Source organism: Anopheles funestus, chromosome 2RL (genome assembly GCF_943734845.2).
Source record: "Anopheles funestus chromosome 2RL, idAnoFuneDA-416_04, whole genome shotgun sequence".
NCBI lineage: Eukaryota > Metazoa > Arthropoda > Insecta > Diptera > Culicidae > Anopheles > Anopheles funestus.
Genome location: NC_064598.1, coordinates 49,929,254 through 49,945,997, shown reverse-complemented (window position 1 = coordinate 49,945,997; position 16,744 = coordinate 49,929,254). Strand labels below are relative to the sequence as shown.

The 16,744-nt window shown below is 42.6% G+C and overlaps 2 protein-coding genes across 4 annotated transcripts; both read right to left on the bottom strand.

Annotated features, from left to right (window-relative positions):
* Positions 1-3,447: 3,447 nt before the first annotated feature.
* LOC125775084 (probable pseudouridine-5'-phosphatase) lies at positions 3,448-8,224 on the bottom strand. 3 transcript variants are annotated; one of them, XM_049445559.1, is made up of 5 exons: positions 8,040-8,224; positions 7,097-7,184; positions 6,611-6,897; positions 4,422-4,640; positions 3,448-4,191 (listed from the first exon to the last, which is right to left on the bottom strand). In XM_049445559.1, the coding sequence occupies exons 3-5, from the start codon at positions 6,723-6,725 to the stop codon at positions 3,782-3,784; spliced, it is 744 nt and encodes a 247-aa protein (XP_049301516.1). In that variant the 5' UTR covers positions 6,726-6,897; positions 7,097-7,184; positions 8,040-8,224; the 3' UTR covers positions 3,448-3,781. The 3 variants fall into 3 exon arrangements, with proteins under 3 accessions (XP_049301516.1, XP_049301515.1, XP_049301517.1); XM_049445558.1 differs by lacking the exon at positions 8,040-8,224 and having other exon boundaries at positions 7,097-7,201; XM_049445560.1 differs by lacking the exons at positions 4,422-4,640; positions 8,040-8,224 and adding an exon at positions 4,818-5,036 and having other exon boundaries at positions 7,097-7,195.
* A 589-nt stretch (positions 8,225-8,813) lies between these two features.
* Positions 8,814-13,667, bottom strand: LOC125775065 (protein ABHD18). The gene is made up of 4 exons (XM_049445535.1): positions 12,857-13,667; positions 11,240-11,507; positions 11,054-11,166; positions 8,814-10,977 (listed from the first exon to the last, which is right to left on the bottom strand). Exons 1-4 carry the CDS (start codon positions 12,946-12,948, stop codon positions 9,729-9,731), a joined length of 1,722 nt encoding a protein of 573 aa, XP_049301492.1. The 5' UTR covers positions 12,949-13,667; the 3' UTR covers positions 8,814-9,728.
* Positions 13,668-16,744: the final 3,077 nt, after the last annotated feature.

Here is a 16,744-nt window from a genome sequence, read left to right as displayed (position 1 = left end):
AAACGCAAAACAAACGTATAGATGTGACCCCTCCTCTTTTGGGTGCAACTGTGTAGCAGTAGTCACCGGAATATGACAAAACAAACCCAAAACCTATCAGCTGAAACAGAAGTGATGCAATGTGAAACCCGCCACAGACACGGAACAAATGCAACAATTACAATTAGTACCAGTCGCAGCTACAGTTAGTTTCCGGTAGATCATGTAGAGTTCGAGCAGAATCGAGCAGTCGGGGGTGTAAAGTTGTAAATAGATAGCAAACAGTCGCGCAACAGACGCATTGAACCCGTTTGGCAGTTCGGGCCTATCTCGATTAGTTCGATTTGCGACGGGTTTACAAATGTCCGGTTCGGGCGTACGGTTGTTGGGTTCTGTCGTTTCCTTACCATTTTGCGGCTATCACTATTACTTTCTCTACTTCTATTTAGTAAAAATGGCATTCGTTTAGTAGTTGAATTGGGTTTTAGTTTCTTAGTTTGATGGGCCGTTTGACACACCTTCTACAGCAACAACCACTGTTAGTTTGCTTTTGCATTAACGTAGGAACAAGTTTCAAAACCCCAGGTACGGTACAGGGCGGGACCCTCCTAGCGATGGAGCTATGAAACGTGAGTTAAACCAAAACAAACTGCAAACCACTACAAATAGACAAGAAGGAAGCAAGGAAGGAGAAAGTAAAACAGAGATCGTACTATAGTTTTTAAGTGTGCGCAATACGAGTAGGAAAAAAAACAGAAGCTCACAGTAAAGAAAAAAAAAACAAACAAAGGAAAAATAAACTTAACAAAAGAAATCACACACACATAAAGAGAGAAAGAGTTTATACAAAATATGCAGAACGGAGAAAGCAAATTGGGTTCGTTGGAAAGCTTGCAGACAAGAAAGGTAAAGAATTGTTCGGAAAAGCAGCATAACTATATAACGAAACAAAATATTGTAGATGTGGATGTGCAGTTCCAGCAATGTGAAGTTGAAAATGTCAACAAAAAATCCCTTGCAAAATGGCTTCTAATGAATGGTATAATAGCAGTGAGGTGAAAACGGACATAAAAACAGTACAGTATGTAAAGCACTCTCTGGGAGAAATGTATGTAAAAGAAGAAAAAAAATGGCAAGAAGAAAGTAATAAACAAAACCTGAAGCCTTTTGTTAATAATGTTTCACAATTTAACAATGAAAAACTGAAGTAAGAAAACAAAAAGTATGCAAAGTATGTACAACATCGATACAAACTGCAGAATGGAGAAGAGATAGAAAGTGCGCAAGGAAGAGCAAAGTTACAAACGGAAGTAAAACGTGAGACCGGTAAAGATTTCAGAATGGAAAACAAATTTGCGAATGTGAAACAGAAGACAGAGAGAACAGAGAAGAAGAAAAAAAAACACAAGTAGCCAGAAGTGAAATTGCGGTGGTGACTGAGAAGGCGTTTTTCTCCTCCTACGTGTTCGACTAAATTTAGGCAAATTTTCTCTATTCGGCCAACGCATATTACGAGCGAACACGATACAAAAGGGGCAGGAGAAACCCCTTCCGATGAATGCACCAGCAGAAGAAAGCGGATCGTGATGGTCGCGCGATCGTCGTCTCTAAAGCTCTCACATCGTTCACCATCAAATGCTTACAAACTTTGCGTAAAACTCACTCAATCATACATTACACGGCGCATATTGAGCGTAGCGCTTCGATCGATCATAATCATCCCCGGGTTCACACACACACACACTCAAACGGCATCCATCTCCTCCCGGGTGCATCACACAGCCCTTCACACTGTCGAACAAATGTACGTGCAGCAAAAGGACATCATGTTATTTAAGTATCGATATGGCGCACACGGTACGATGAAGCGTGTGTGTGTGTGTGTTTTTGCGCCAAAAAACCAAATGTTTTATAAAATGAGGAAAGCAAGCTGTTTGTTGATACTGCTTGACTGCGTGTTACGTCTTTTCTTTTCTATTGTTCTGCTCTATTATCTACTGGCAATTGTCTACATACAAACACACACACACCATTGTATGTATACCTTGCCATTCGTTACCTAAACTCGTTATATTGTTGATATTCATGTTGCATTCGCCTTTCGAACAGCGTTGTTCAGCAGTACAAACTCAAGAGTAATGTTAAACCATTTTCAAACATCACAATACAACGTAAGACGACGAACAAACAGCATTAAAGCAGTAAACTTTTGCAAAGTGAACAAGCGAACATCAAAAACATCAAAAATCTTAAGCACACTGTGTGCATTTGCTTTATGCTCTTTCCTACGCTTGTTCATCAAATGTACAATCTTTTCTCGGTGTCTCTATTTGCTAGTATTTGTTTAATTGTTTTGTTATGCTTTTCGCTTTTGGTTTAACATTGTATATTTATATAAAAAAAGGCTAGTACACCGTACTTTTGTTATTGTTTGTAATATTGTTGAAAGTCCCCCTTCCCCCCATTCCCTCCCTCCCCCCCGTGGTGTACTCAACAGCACCTTCCGTGGAACAAGGCTTGAAAGCAACAACAATTACATTTAAAATGATAACGAAACACGTACACACAAACTTTAGTAAGCAGACTACTACGCAACACACTCGTACCGCAAAACACACGCATGTTGCGCATTCGATGCTTAGAGGGTTCGCTAAAGATTCGAAATGATTGAGAAAAACAGCTCCATTAACATAGTTTTACAAAACACACGGGTTGATGATGATCAAGTGTGATGATGAACGCTAAGCAAAAAGTGTCGGGAAGATTTAAAAAAAAAGAAGCAAACAAACAAACAACAATGTCGCATTAACAAGCGCAAGAAAATCGTACTCGTATGTATGTATGGTAAGCATGTGTAAAAGAAGATATACACACCGCAAAGAGAAATAGAGAGAGAGAGAGAAAGAGAAAGAAAAAAGAGATAGAGAAGATACAAACAACAAGCGACAAAAAATCGGAGCGAAACAATGATCATAATGATGATGTTCAAATGCGATTTGAATGATTTTTTTTCTAGTGTTAAGTAAATACAATATTATACATATTACAAATATATACACGGTATTAGATAAAGATAACACAATCGTTATTTTATTTTTCTATTGTTTTGTTCGTCGAAAGGACTAGCAATTTATGATCCGAAACATCTATACTGCATTCCTAGAAAACTATATCACATAAAATAATTTTTTTAAAGAATATAGTAACTAGGAAAAAAAAACAATTGATAAACACAGAAAGCTACGATCGTAGTCACGCTGTGATTTAAATTGTGTAACGCTAAGTACGCAGCCTAATAACGGTGGCTGCCCTTTACTCAGGCTGATCACGTTGCTAGACAACGAACAGTGTGTACGTACGCAGCCATAAAATTTAAATTTTACCGTCCTAAAAATGCTGTTTAGCGGTGATATCACACGGAATGGTTTCCATCGTTCAAATGAAATTAATTAAACATTTAACCACAACTTTGTCTACAGATCACAACAATGTATTTTTTTCTGCATTGATTTCCGTTAATCAAACATTTTCCTTCTAACGACATAGTCTATCGCACTAAAAAGCTGTCCGAGATATATAAACATAAAGTACAAATAATCGGGCTCGCGGGCTCCCTCTATCTCTCTCTCTCTTCTGCTCGCGATAACGATTGTGCGCGTAGTACTACGCAACTGAATCATTCGTTTGCGTGTCAAATTTCACGTTGGTGCGGTCCGAAAATACTGCTCCCTCTAACAGTGAAAATGTGGCTGGTACCAGGCTGGTAAGCCATCCAGTCATATAATGATGCCACGGCTAACGTTCACGTGAAAGCTGGCAGTCCAAACTGTTCTGGACGGAAATCTTCTAGCGATTTCAGTACTACGGTGGCGTGCTTTCGCTGATCTTCCTGGATGTGTGGATCAGGAACCATTACCGCCTGCATACCAGCGGAAATGGCCGCCGTCACACCGTTCGGTGCATCTTCGAATACCAGGCACTGGTCGGGTTTGGGACGGTCTTGGAAGCGGGCCGCTGCAACCAGAAAGATGTCCGGTGCCGGTTTACCTTCTTTCACCTCCGGATCGGACGAACCCATCACCTTGTGGCCGAACAGTTCGAACAGCTCGTGATGGTTCTTTGTCTTAACTTCGACCGAATCGGCACCGGAACTGGTGGCAAGGGCGATAGGTATGTTGTGTTTGTGCAGATGACGCACCAACCGTTCCGCGCCTATTTGACACAATGCAGAAAAGAGTATCGATATAAATAATTACGAGCAACGCACGTGCGATTACACGGAAATAAACTATCGAAAGTAAAACAAAGCGGGTGCAATATTGGAGCAAAACAGATAATGAACAGAATGGACGATACAGGAAAGGGAAAGGCAAATAAACAGGGCACACATCTGTTAATCACACACAACACACGCACCGAATACACCGGTGTTCGAATCTGACCTTGCATCAGCGGCGCCCCGCCAAGATGTAGCAACTGGTCGCGACGGAATCGCGCCAGAAACTCATCCACTGTGCAGGGCAACTTCAGATCGTTCACCAGTATGGAGCAGGTACGCTGTTCCGTCGTGCCCATCACCTTCATGCGCGTCGGCCACGGGTACGGCGAGTTGTACGATTTCAACAGATCCCGCAATATCTTTTCATAGATGTTCTCCGTATCTGGCCGCCCCGCGTCAAAACCGACCATGCGCGCGCGTACACAACAATCAAGCGGAAGTGGGACCAGAGAGGTGATGGGGATAATATACGCAAGAAAGAAAAAGAGAAGAAAGAAAAGAAAACACACACACAGACGAACGACATTAGTCGGGATCGGCACGGTGCACTAAACGTTACCTGGCATCAGCTGGCACTGCTCCATGACGCGGTTTATGCGCTCGGTCGAAATCTGCACGTACTCGGCCGGCGTCAGCGGAAGTTCCAGTGCGGCCACGATCGCTTCGGCCGCTTCGTCCCGCTGAAGGCCCATGATGGTTTGCTTGATCTCCCACGTGTACGTTTTGCCGTACGGTTCCGCGATCGATTGCGTTACCTGCGTGTAAAGATTTTCCGTGTCTGTGTCGGACGCCACGTTTGAAGGCGTGCGTTTTTTGTTGTTGTTGTTGCAGAAAACGGTTTAGATTACAAACATTGTACAACATTGGCGGTCTAGGCCAAGGTAATATGCGCAAAGCACGATGATCATGAACACGCTGCAAACGTGCTGCACAATGCGCGCGTGTGATCAGCAAAACCCTTCTTTTAGGAAGGCTGAAGCGCTGAAATATTTCACCACTGCATCTCAGGTGAAATATTTCAAATGTAACGTCACACGTTTGTTCCATTCGCCTGCTAATCTGTTTTTGCATGATTATGAGTGTAACTATTTATTAATTCGAGTTTCGAATCTATTTCGTCATTTTATTAATTACTTTTATTCAATATATCTGTCATATTGAATGTGGTATGTTTTATAAAAACACAGTAACTTTTAATTGATGTCCAAAACTTTGTAAAACTTTGTAAACTTTTAATTGATGTCCAAAAAAGTATACACTTTCAATTGATGTCCACAATATAGATAACATCTAAATGCTTGTGGTATATCTTTCATTAGAATATAATTGAGAAATTTTAATTGGATCCTCCTTACACATAAACGTGATTAGATTCAACTGCAAAAAGGAAAGATATTTAAAAAAATCCCCCTTAAACGCAATTTCAGCTCATAAACTTAGAGCAGCTTGAAATGTTTTTTTCTTCAGCGTGCACATGCTAATAACAAATTACAAACCACCCTTCCTCCATCCGTGACGTAGTCCAATTCAAGTGCCATCATTTCCGCTACTATCACGATGATTTCTTATCACTCTTTATATTGGTATGATGGCATTGGAAAGCAAAATAGCGGAAACATGCTTCCCGTCCCGCTTAGAACGGGAACGAATTCAAATGAAGAAAAAGCATTACACAATGATCGGACCCAAGGTGTTGAGGGCAACCTCTTGTCGCTTGATTGTTAATTATCGTCTGTCGGGCTAATAATTACCAGCAACCATACCTCCCTCCCTTCCCCCATGAGATAATGCTTCGTATCCTTCCAAGGATAGCACCGTCGTACCACCGTGTATGCTTTGTTGGTTCGATATTTAATCAATTTTACTGCAACCTAACGAACTTCGCTATGCAGTCACACGGCCACTTTGATGGTGCAAGCGGTTTGGGGGGCGGTGGTTGTAGATAGTATTTTTCCCAACCGATTTAAAACAATTTTACAACATGCAACGAAACAATGTGGCAACATACAAGTATTACTTCCTGCTGCTCCACGAATGAATATTCACCGATCTAAAAAAAAAACTTTTATCCCTTTCGTCCAAAAGGAAAACACTTCACCAACTCACTGCTTTCGAAGTGCATCATCATCATCATCAATACGCTGCATTCCGAGCGAATCGCGAATCGCATCGACTAAATAAACTTGACACTGAACTGGGTGGTACACCGTTGTTCCGCTACGTGCGAACCAAGGGCTGCAACATGGAACCGCATCTCGACCGAGCACGACGCATACCGAAAACGAACCTGTGCGTCCGCGGCACACGGAACCTGCATGTGACCTCCTTCTCCTCCCCACCCGCGGAACTTACCGAGCAACAGCCCATCCATGTCGAAGATACAGTGGGTCACTTTGCGGAACGTCGACATTTTGCTTCCGGCTGTACCGAGCACCGAACCACTACTACTACTGAATAGCCGGCTCATCGTGGCTGCGTCGTGCTTTATACGTCGTGTTGCGTTTCTGCCCCTTGTCTCGCGCTGTCCCTCGATGGTCCGGTACACCCGCTCCCGAAAGCCTCCCTTCTGCTGCTGGGTGGTGCGCGATTCCTTCGCGAAACAGATGTTTTTACTGTTTTATAAACAACCGAGAGCGAACCTGAATGAACGATACAATGGAGCGAGATGGAAGCGAGAGCGTTAGTACATTCGGGACACTAAAGGTTCGGTGCTTCGGCGGTATAACCGGAAGAATGGCAGACTCGCACTCTCTCTCTCTGCTACCACGCCGAGTGTGTGTATGTGAGAGAGAGAGAACGTGATATGTTTGATTCCAGTTTCATATGATTATTACTCACTCTCACGACGTTCTAGGGTTGCTTTGGTTGCACTTTCGGTTTGCAGGTGTAGGTCCTTCGGTGGGAAAATTTCACTTCCTGTTGCGTCCTGTTCGTTTGGTATGCAGAGAAAATCAGACGTAATGATGGTAAGAAATATGAAAAAAAATCGCCATCGCCAAGAACAAAAACAGGAAGCGAATTTTGTCATTCACTATTTTCAACGTTCAACTATTCGTTGTTCGGAAACTGCACCCGAGCTCCACACAGAGAATTACCACAAGGACATACTTCAAAACAAAGCAGCAAATGCATTGCTGCATCCAACTGCAATCATTCATTTCTCAACGGCAAACAAATGCCGTTTTGTGCATGCGTTGGATTAAGGTCATTGTCAATTGGAAGGGCGGGTGGAAGAAATATCATTGCTTTGGTGCCACTCGGCCGGACAACGGTGACGATCGCATTGCGGGAACAGACAAACAATCCTTCGGTAATGTTATTATCCTTTTTGGGCGGCGTGAGATCAGCCCCAGATCGTATAAACAACTAATAGCAATTTTATATCCATTGCCTTTGTGTCTCCCTAGATGGGGTGAGATAAAAGCAACACACCGCGCTAGAGAACGCCTGTTGAATGGACTGTTGTTTCCGTGCGCCGTTTGTCGTAGATAACAGAACACACAATTAGCAACGAGACCTCCGGCTCTAGATTCATATTCCTCACATCAAACCTTCACTTTTGGGATGTTTTCTTCTTTTCGGTTCTTATGTAACTGGCGGTACCGAGGTTATATGTGCAAATGATTACCGCTTTGTTTCTTCTGTCCCATCCTAAACGGGTGTGATCTGTTATCACCTTCAGCCGACTGTACCGAGCCGTGCGGGAACACATAAATCATAGTTTTTGGTGGGGGTGGCTGTGCAGTGACTGCACGTAGTAGGGAAGAAGCTGTTTGTTTACCTGTTCCGGTCGATTGCACAAAAGAAGAACTAATAACACATATGGGTTATGCGTAGAATAGTACGCGTTAACATTAAAGTGATATGATTAGCAAGAAATGATTAACTTGGAGGGGAAAAAAGCTACCGCATAGCATAACAACGTGTTTGCATATGAACGGTAGTACACACTGGAAGCACTAGCCAACAACAATCGCAACGCATTGTCAATGTGCAATGTTATTGCCTTTCAGCTGTCAATACCGCGTGGTGTTATTTGACGTTTGTTAGCTGATTCGCGTTCAAATCGACCGTTGCTATCGATTGATACAATTCTGGAGCAACTACCTAAGTTAGTTCTTTACTTTGCTGTAAAACGGTTTCATTTCCAGGTGGATTCCGTTTGAAAGTGTCGAAAGCAAATAGAGATGAAAACGTGGAAAAATGTAGTTTTTACCGTTTCTTAGTTATGTCAGTAATTCTAAAATTACACGACACTTCGACACTTTATTGCTCGTAATAGTAAAAACCTAGGTATCACAGGCTCGACGGTGTATGTGATAAACGGCACCGGCTCCACACGACAGGACCGGGTATCAAATTCCATTCGGATCGTCCCCACCGCAGCAAAGACTGACTATCTGGCTACGTGGTAAAAATAAGTCTAGAAAGCCAGAAATGGCCGGCGTATGTCCTCTAAGGTCGTTAAGCCACGAAGATGAAGCAGTAAGCAGACAATATATAAAAAAGTTATATCGTTGGAATGGAGAAACACACAAACAGAACAAATTATTCGTTTTCCGTTTGTACTTATTGCAACAACTTTATTATCAAGCGTAAATGATCTGACATCTTTGATACGAAATTAAAGCTACTGAGAGTAAACAGAATGAGCAAAAACACGTAAAGCACGGTACTGAAAACAACCGTAATGAAATCGATGCAACGCAGCACGATTGCAAAGGCTTTACTACATCGCGTTTAACAATTATGAATGTTTTGAAAATACTCGAATATAATGGTCTATACGTAGTTTCATGAGCGTATTTAATTAAATATAGGACTTTACGACTTAAAAGATGGCATAACAAATGAATACCTATTAACGAACACTTGCTTCAAACTCTTTTCCCTCATGCCAGTCCGTGCGCGCTTATCTTAATCTAGCTTAAAAATCAGAATGTAACATCTCTCTCTCTCTCTTTCATTTTCTATCTTTCTCTCTGTTTCTGGTTCAAATTTACGCATTTGCATGCACAATTACGGCATTATCACAACCTTGAAACCCCGTTTTGCCAGTCACACGTTGGAAGTAGTGTACCGTAAACCCAAGTTTTACGATATTACGTCAATTTGTTGCATATTCGGTTCATTTCCCGTGTGCGTGGCTTATTTGATCGTGTGTGCGTGTTTTCTTCTTTTTCATGTGACCGGTTCCAAATGGGTTCCGTAGTAAGAAAACCTTCCCTGGAACTTATCGTAACCGGCACAAGAACCTTTGAGCGGATCGTTTTTGTGGAGTTCCCAAAAAAAACTGCTCATTGCACTGTATCCCGAGCGTTGGGGAACTCCCTCAGGCCTCCGTTTACAATGACTTCGGAGGATTTTTCCCCCAAACTGTACGGGAGAGAAGAGCGAGAGTTGTCTCTCCTCGTAAAATATCTTTGGTTTCCTGTGTTGGCCCACTTTCACCAACCGAACTGACAGTTGCTTACTTTGCTGGACCTTCGGTTTCATTATCAACCGGTCGCGGTCCAGTCCCGACACCGTTCACCTGTCCGCGCAGCTGTTCCCCTTCCGGGACCCACTTTTTCTTCGCCCTTTCAAATGCTTCCACAATGCACGAGCGGAACAGTTTCTGGTGCAGTACGTACGCACTGACATGTCCGGCATCGAGATAGCGAATTTCGGCACCCGGCCAAATGTCCTCCAAGCTCATGCAACCATCCCGCGGAATGTACGCATCATCCTTCGCGCAGATGGCAATGATAAGCGAGGTGTCGTACGGTACGGAGAAGTTCTTCAGGTGCGTACATTCATCCATCATGCCGCGCATAAACTGCAACGCTTCCCGTTCCCACCAGCGCTGTTTGGTCGTATCGATCGGGATACGCTTTTCCGTATTCGTACCTTCGGACGATGCGTTCGATGAGGAACCCCAGCTTATGTATTGCATAATTTTGGAACCGACTGATTTGGGCGGTGCCGCAGCAACCGTCGTTGTTGCATCTTTTTCTTCTGCTTTCACCTCGAGAATTAATTTGCCATTGGCGGTTGACGAACCATTGTTGCCTTCTGCCTGCATTTCCTCATTGTGTCGTTTCAGGGCGAGATGAATTTTCCCATTCAGCTCATCGATCTCTTCCTGCGTCAGTTCGCACCGCACGTTCGAGAGCAGCTTGTTGAGCAATGGTTCGGACAGGTTGAGCGCATTCGTCCGGTTTATGTGGATGAGATTGGTCGATTGCTTTTGCTCACGCTCTGGTGTCGTTTCGCGGATAACGGTCAAGTTCACGTCCGAGGATGGATCACCGCAGACCAGATCTTTCGTTTCGTTGATGTCTAACCGTAGCTCTTCGACGGATTGATTAAAGTTCTGTATAAAATGCTTGCCTGCCACGAATGCATCGTCCACTACGGTGACCATTTTCGAGAGCCGCTCGCGGAAGTTACCGTCGGCGAAGTATTGTGTCTCCAGCACGTCCCAGTTGATGGAATGGCTCATGACACCCTCGGTAAACACGGACGATGCCGTCGACCACGACAGGCAGGGTACGAGTACTAGCGGTTTTGGCCAGTTTGTTGCAGCTAGTGATGCCATATGGCCACCCATCGACAGACCAGTAATGCCGAGCGGACCATACCCGTTTCGTTCGCACCAGTTTAACAGTACGAGCGATTCCAGCACCAAGCAGCCACCCATGACGAATATGTCTGATACGTTTTGTAAGCTGGACGCACTGTAAAAGCGGCAGAAAGAATGAATATGTTAAATGTATTTACTAAAAACCGGTTTACAACAAACGACCGTCTTACCGTTGCTCTTTCGGCTTCCGCAAACCATAGAATGGATTTTCTAAGATAATCGCCCCGAGGTTAGCTTCCTTCAGAAGGGGCTTTGCGATCAAATTCCGTCGCTTCCAGAAGTACTGCAAGTATATCAGTGGAATATCACTGGATTAATACGCATTGCATGTGGGTCGATAGGCACGCGCTGCTTACATGATCGCCAGTACCAGCTAGATGAATGCAGACAGGCTTATATCGTTCATCGTTCCACTTGAGCGGTAGTAAAATCTGAAAGTGAGCATTCTGCGCCACATCCGGCACCAGCCCGGGCATGTAAATTTCCAGCGGTGAGATGAACTTCCCTTCCAGTATTTTGCAGTCGGAGTGTAATTCTTCCTTGGTAATTTCCACAGGATAATCGCGCGGAACCAACTGTGAACATGCTGCCCGATTCGAGATGATCTTTCGGAACGCAAATAATCTGTAGAGCGAGGGGAAAAAAGGTGATAGTAAAGCCATTGTCCGATGAAATGATGCAGGAAGTGTTTCGATGTGGTTATTTTTAAAAAGCCCGTTTTTAGAAATTCATCACCAATTCTTGACGTCCATTCGAAAGTCCATTCATCGGCTGGTTAAAAATAATTGCTCAGAAGGAAGAAAGTCCCTCTGGTGCGCAAGTAATAATATCACCTTCTTCGGTCACACCACACTGGCACAGGGCAGTGGCCCAAAGGAAAAGCTTACAAGGATACCCACAAGACGACAACAGCATCGCAACAGCAGAATGTGCTTGCTGTGTGTGGAAGGTCATGGCATGCTGATGTCGCAGCAAACGCATTGTGTGTACGTGATTTCTAGCAGGCGTTGCGTTTTTAGCTGGAGAAGAATATTAACCATACCTAGCAACAATTTCCTTCTTTTGGTTTCATTCGTGTTAATAAAAGGAAAACGAAAGAGACAAACTAAAACTAACATATTTTCTTCATACCGAGGTAGATTTATTATTAGGGATTATATTCGGTGCCCTTAACCACTCCATGGGGGGTCACTCACCACCCATGTAACCGGCTTTTCATTATCAGCAAAGCCACGTTAGCCGATGATAAGCCACATTCAGCTTTGTTCCTCACATTTTGTTCAGTTTATTTTTTGCTCAAGAGCTTCATGTAAACAAATCTCGCACCTGCACAAAGTTTGGCAGCACTGCCTCACCATGCGATGGTTTTGCTGGTGTATGCGTGTGGATAAATAATGCACTAGTGTTGGTGACGGCGGAGTGTAAAATTTCTTGTTTTTGTTTTGAACGATACACGGTGTTCAGAATCATACGATTTTTTTATCTTTTTTTTCGCTCTCCGCCGTCTGTCTCCAGCATGACATGCGTCTGACGTGCGTGCGTACAGGAAATTGCGTCTTTGTGAAGCAACACACCCCCCATAACGCACGTACGCACATCATCCCCCTTCGGTGGGTGGGAGTAACGTGTTGACAATTGTTGTTAGCTTGCACACAAAAAAAAACAATCCAGAAACTTCTATTCGGTGGTACACGTTAAACATTGCTCCACCGGTCAGTTCAACACTCGGAGTTCAATTTATTTATCACTAAAAATAGCTCATCGTTAGGACCACTGGCAGAAACGCGGGTCCCTTGGATCCGGGCGGGTTTACCGATGCTGCCAATTGGTAACACAACATGGTAACACAAACTCCCATCATCACCAGCAAAGAAACGCTTAAACACTGCTAGGCAAATGAAATTATGTAATTTTCAGCATCGTTTGACGGTTTACAGGCGCTATTTTCGGATTGTTGATTGTTTCGTTCGTACCTTTCGAGATTTTCCGGTTTGCCCCAGCCTTTGCAGAAGAACTTGGTCAGCAGCAGCGACCGATAGAGCCCATCCAGACGCGATGGAGGCATTTTCGGGTTGGTTTAGTTTGGAGTGAGAAACGGCAAGAAAAACACAACGAGATTCGTCTGGAACGGTGGTAGACGGCTTTCACACACCACCTTTTTTCACTGAACTAATAAATCCCCTTCTCAAAGCGCTACCCTGCGACACTGACTATAATCTTGCAACCAAGCCGTTATCGTGTTATTTGCACTCTTCTTTGTGTCCACTTGCGTTAGATCAAATGCCGTAAAGTTTATATGGAAACAACGCTTTATTTCACTTCGGTTTCGCGCGTTGGCCTTGCGAGACTGTATTTCAAATGTGCGAATGGAAAAATTTCTGCAGCCAGCAGCTCCTTCGCGACCGTTCCGTTGCTTTGCGCTTTATTCGAGTAATTGACCCGCCATCACAGAGGCTGCGAGTGCTTAAATAATTTCGAATAAACAATCGCACACACGCGCAACCAATCCTCCGTACTATGGTGGTGTGCGTGATGAGACTGTCATTCCGACATACGATTGCCGTTTTGCATGTGTGTGCGTGTGTTCGTTGGAAGCTGTCAGAGATGTGTTTACGATTTTTCAAAAATTGCAATCCTCGGCGGTACCTAGCGCAAAACATTAGGCAAAAATACGTTGGAACAAAAGAGAAAAATACTGAATCATCGCTGTAGGGACTGAAAACATGTTTTGCTGCAGCTTGTTGGTCATTTATTTACCTGTATGATTTTTATCTATTTTTGATAATGTAAAAGGCGTAGTTTCACCCCGTTCCTGCACTACTAGAGAAGTAAATACATTTTTACTAGTAAACAATCGTGTAACAATAATTTAACTGCAAATAGTTATTCTCTTCTAAGAAAATGATCAATTTATGTAGCGTGTTATGTATCTTTTGCTACTTAAAACTCTTTGTCCTTGAAATAGCTGTCTTTTCTGTGCAAGTCATAGACATTTCTAATTTAGATAAAAAGACAACACCGCGGCATCACGCCATCAAGCGAATGGGCCAATAATGTTCCCCCCACTAGCCCGAACAAGAAGCAAACACACATTTCTATTGCTGAATCGGCAATTGGTGGCGCACCAATGATGTTGGTGAAAAATATGCAAAAACCGGCACATACCACACCGCGGTGCTAAATTAGTCACTTCGCAACATACCAACACCAACACAAGCTCCCGTCTCTAGTACGGACGAGCCTCCAAATCTGGCGCTGTGTTTGCGGTTATGTTTACACCTACATACGCGGAAGTTGGACAGGTCGTGAGAAGTGCGCGATAAACTTATGTCTCTCACACACACACACACACACACACATTCACTTATCGCTTTCATCTCCGCAAAAAAGCATATTTACGATTTATTTAAATCTCAGTTATTTTTGAATTGATGCATTTTGTGTTGTTTATCGTCGGTGCTGACGACACATTACATATGACACAACACAACTGGGTCAGTTCGTCGCAATAACCCGGAAAAGCAAAAGATGAAAATAGTACATTAAACTTGAAAGCGTAGCGGGAAATTGATATCCTTAATATGGGACGTTTTGGAAGGAGCGATTCACTCTAACAGAGGTTTTGGACGGGCTAATTCAAGTGGCGGAACTACAATTCTGGAGGTCTTAAGCGGGAAATCAAATGTGGAATGCTTGGATTGATAAATAGTTCTGATTATATACATTTGCGAGCACGGGTTCCCCGAGGTCGATTAGTCCACTTTAACTTAAAATCCACCAATGGGCTAATTGAAATATTTTCACATCGTATTTAAGAAACAATCAGATTTACGTGCACAATTTGCATGGTTTTACTTACTTTCTTTACTTGAGAATTTTGTGATACAAAGGAATCCGACAACCACCGGTAAAACAACAACCAGAACGACGTAGTATGAAACGAGGGGGTTAAATGTACCTTTATTGAAAAAATCTCAAATCGGTATGCGATACATTGATTGTTACAAAAAATTTGAGGACGCCGACACTATACCCTGGCCTGCCTCTGTACCTGGCTGGGGGTGGGAGTTGGGGGAAGGCGTGAAGAATGGTTCTAACCACGGCTCGTCGTAATTCATCTTCGATCGGAACTCATTCGTTCCACACGTTGTACTAGAAAGCGTGTATGTGGAAATGCAGTGCAATATTTGTATCATGCTTTCAATCGAACGCTCAATTCGGTTTTTCGAACAAAACAAATAATATTCACTACAAAAGGGACGGGTGTGTACGAGCGAGTGAACCTTCCATAACGCAAGCCGAAGCATTCCACTGTTATAACATCATATTCTTCTAAACAGGACTCGTATGAGAAAAATATATATTTATGTATTCAAAAAGCCCCCCTTAATAAGACAGAATGTAATTGATTTGTAGCAGTGGATTTGAATGCCAAACAAAACAAAACAAAATAATAGAAAATCACATATGTTCTCATATCCCATCATTTCACGAATTTCGTTAAATTGCCGTGCAATATTCAAACGCAGCACAGTGTAAAGGGAACTGAAAAAGCATTATTACATTTCTTCTCTTATGCTTATCAAGAATCAAGAATATTTTTCCCCTGTTTCTATGATTTCATATCCCGAAATACCTTCTTCTTTTTTGTGTTTCATTGCATTTTATATGCACTGTTCAGATTTTCTACGAGCGATAAACTCCTCTGCTGCTTTGCAATAGTGAAAGGTGTGACAATAATTAAATGTTCTCATGTTTATAACTTTATACACGTCCGCTAACTCAGTGCCGGACACATCCTAACCTGGCTTCCATTCGCTGTTCTCTATCGATGTTGAGCGAACAACACATTATGAAGGGTGAGGAGGAGAAAGTGACAAAACATTTACTTTGTATCATTTCCCACTCAAAATGAGGCCAGACTGTATTTCTATTCTGTTGCTGCCAGGCACCGTTACACGTTTTCATTCCAAACTCATGTTAACGATCTGCCTCTCTGTTTCTCCGTTTAACGAATTATGCTTTGTAGGTGCTTGTTATCTTTTGCCCATAATAACGCTTAGGCGCCATATTAAGTAATTTTTTGTCCATAAGTGGTTGTGTTTACACATCATTCGAAAGATATTCTAATTGATTTTCATATCGATGCAGAACCATTCTGGGAGGGCACGAAATTACCATCCGCACAGAGCTTTCTTTTTTCCCTTACCACCACCACCACCTTCTGAATACATGTTAGCTTTTACCCGATGTTCTGTTGCTCCTTCATTCTGGACATTACGGTGGGGCTTTGGGGTTCTTTACAACAGTTTACGATTCCACAGAGTAATGTTGTTATAAGTTCAAGGTTATTTACTACTGCATCGCTTAAAGATTTCATGCTGTGTTAACTCATATTTTTACAGTTTTTTAATTCTTTTACAAAAGCAAGAGAATAGAGAATGTGCTTTTGCCAAGATTCATTCTCATCTCGTTTCTTGCCTTTGATTTATCAAATCGTGCAATTGCTTACTTGCCGATGCGATTGAAAATGATTGGGATAACAAAAAACGACACAAAAAAGAAATACTACTACATTTTTATGTTTCCTAACAGACATTTTCAATGATAAGTTTGAAAATAAGACTAACATCCACTTTTCGAAACAATCGTATACAAAATCAATCAGTATAAGATAGTTCAACATGAGGAAGTAGTTGAAATATTTCCATTTTTTTCTTTTTTCCTTGTGTTTGAAACGACCATATAATGCAGTTCGACACTTGGAAATAAATGTTGCTTTACCGAACTTTGAACGATTATTGTTAATCCCGGAAGCGTTGTTTATTTCGATTCCGTGTCCAAAGTGCTTCATCAGATAA

Coding starts and splice junctions, on each gene's coding strand:
- LOC125775084 (XM_049445559.1), bottom strand. CDS start 6,725: ATGAGCCGGCTATTCAGTAGTAGTAGTGGTTCGGTGCTCGGTACAGCC. Junction 4,641..6,610: donor CATGGATGGGCTGTTGCTCG/GTAAGTTCCGCG, acceptor CGGGGCGGCCAG/ATACGGAGAACATCTATGAA. Junction 4,192..4,421: donor CGGGGCGCCGCTGATGCAAG/GTCAGATTCGAA, acceptor TGTGTCAAATAG/GCGCGGAACGGTTGGTGCGT.
- LOC125775065 (XM_049445535.1), bottom strand. CDS start 12,948: ATGCCTCCATCGCGTCTGGATGGGCTCTATCGGTCGCTGCTGCTGACC. Junction 11,508..12,856: donor AAACCGGAAAATCTCGAAAG/GTACGAACGAAA, acceptor CTCGCTCTACAG/ATTATTTGCGTTCCGAAAGA. Junction 11,167..11,239: donor TAGCTGGTACTGGCGATCAT/GTAAGCAGCGCG, acceptor ATATACTTGCAG/TACTTCTGGAAGCGACGGAA.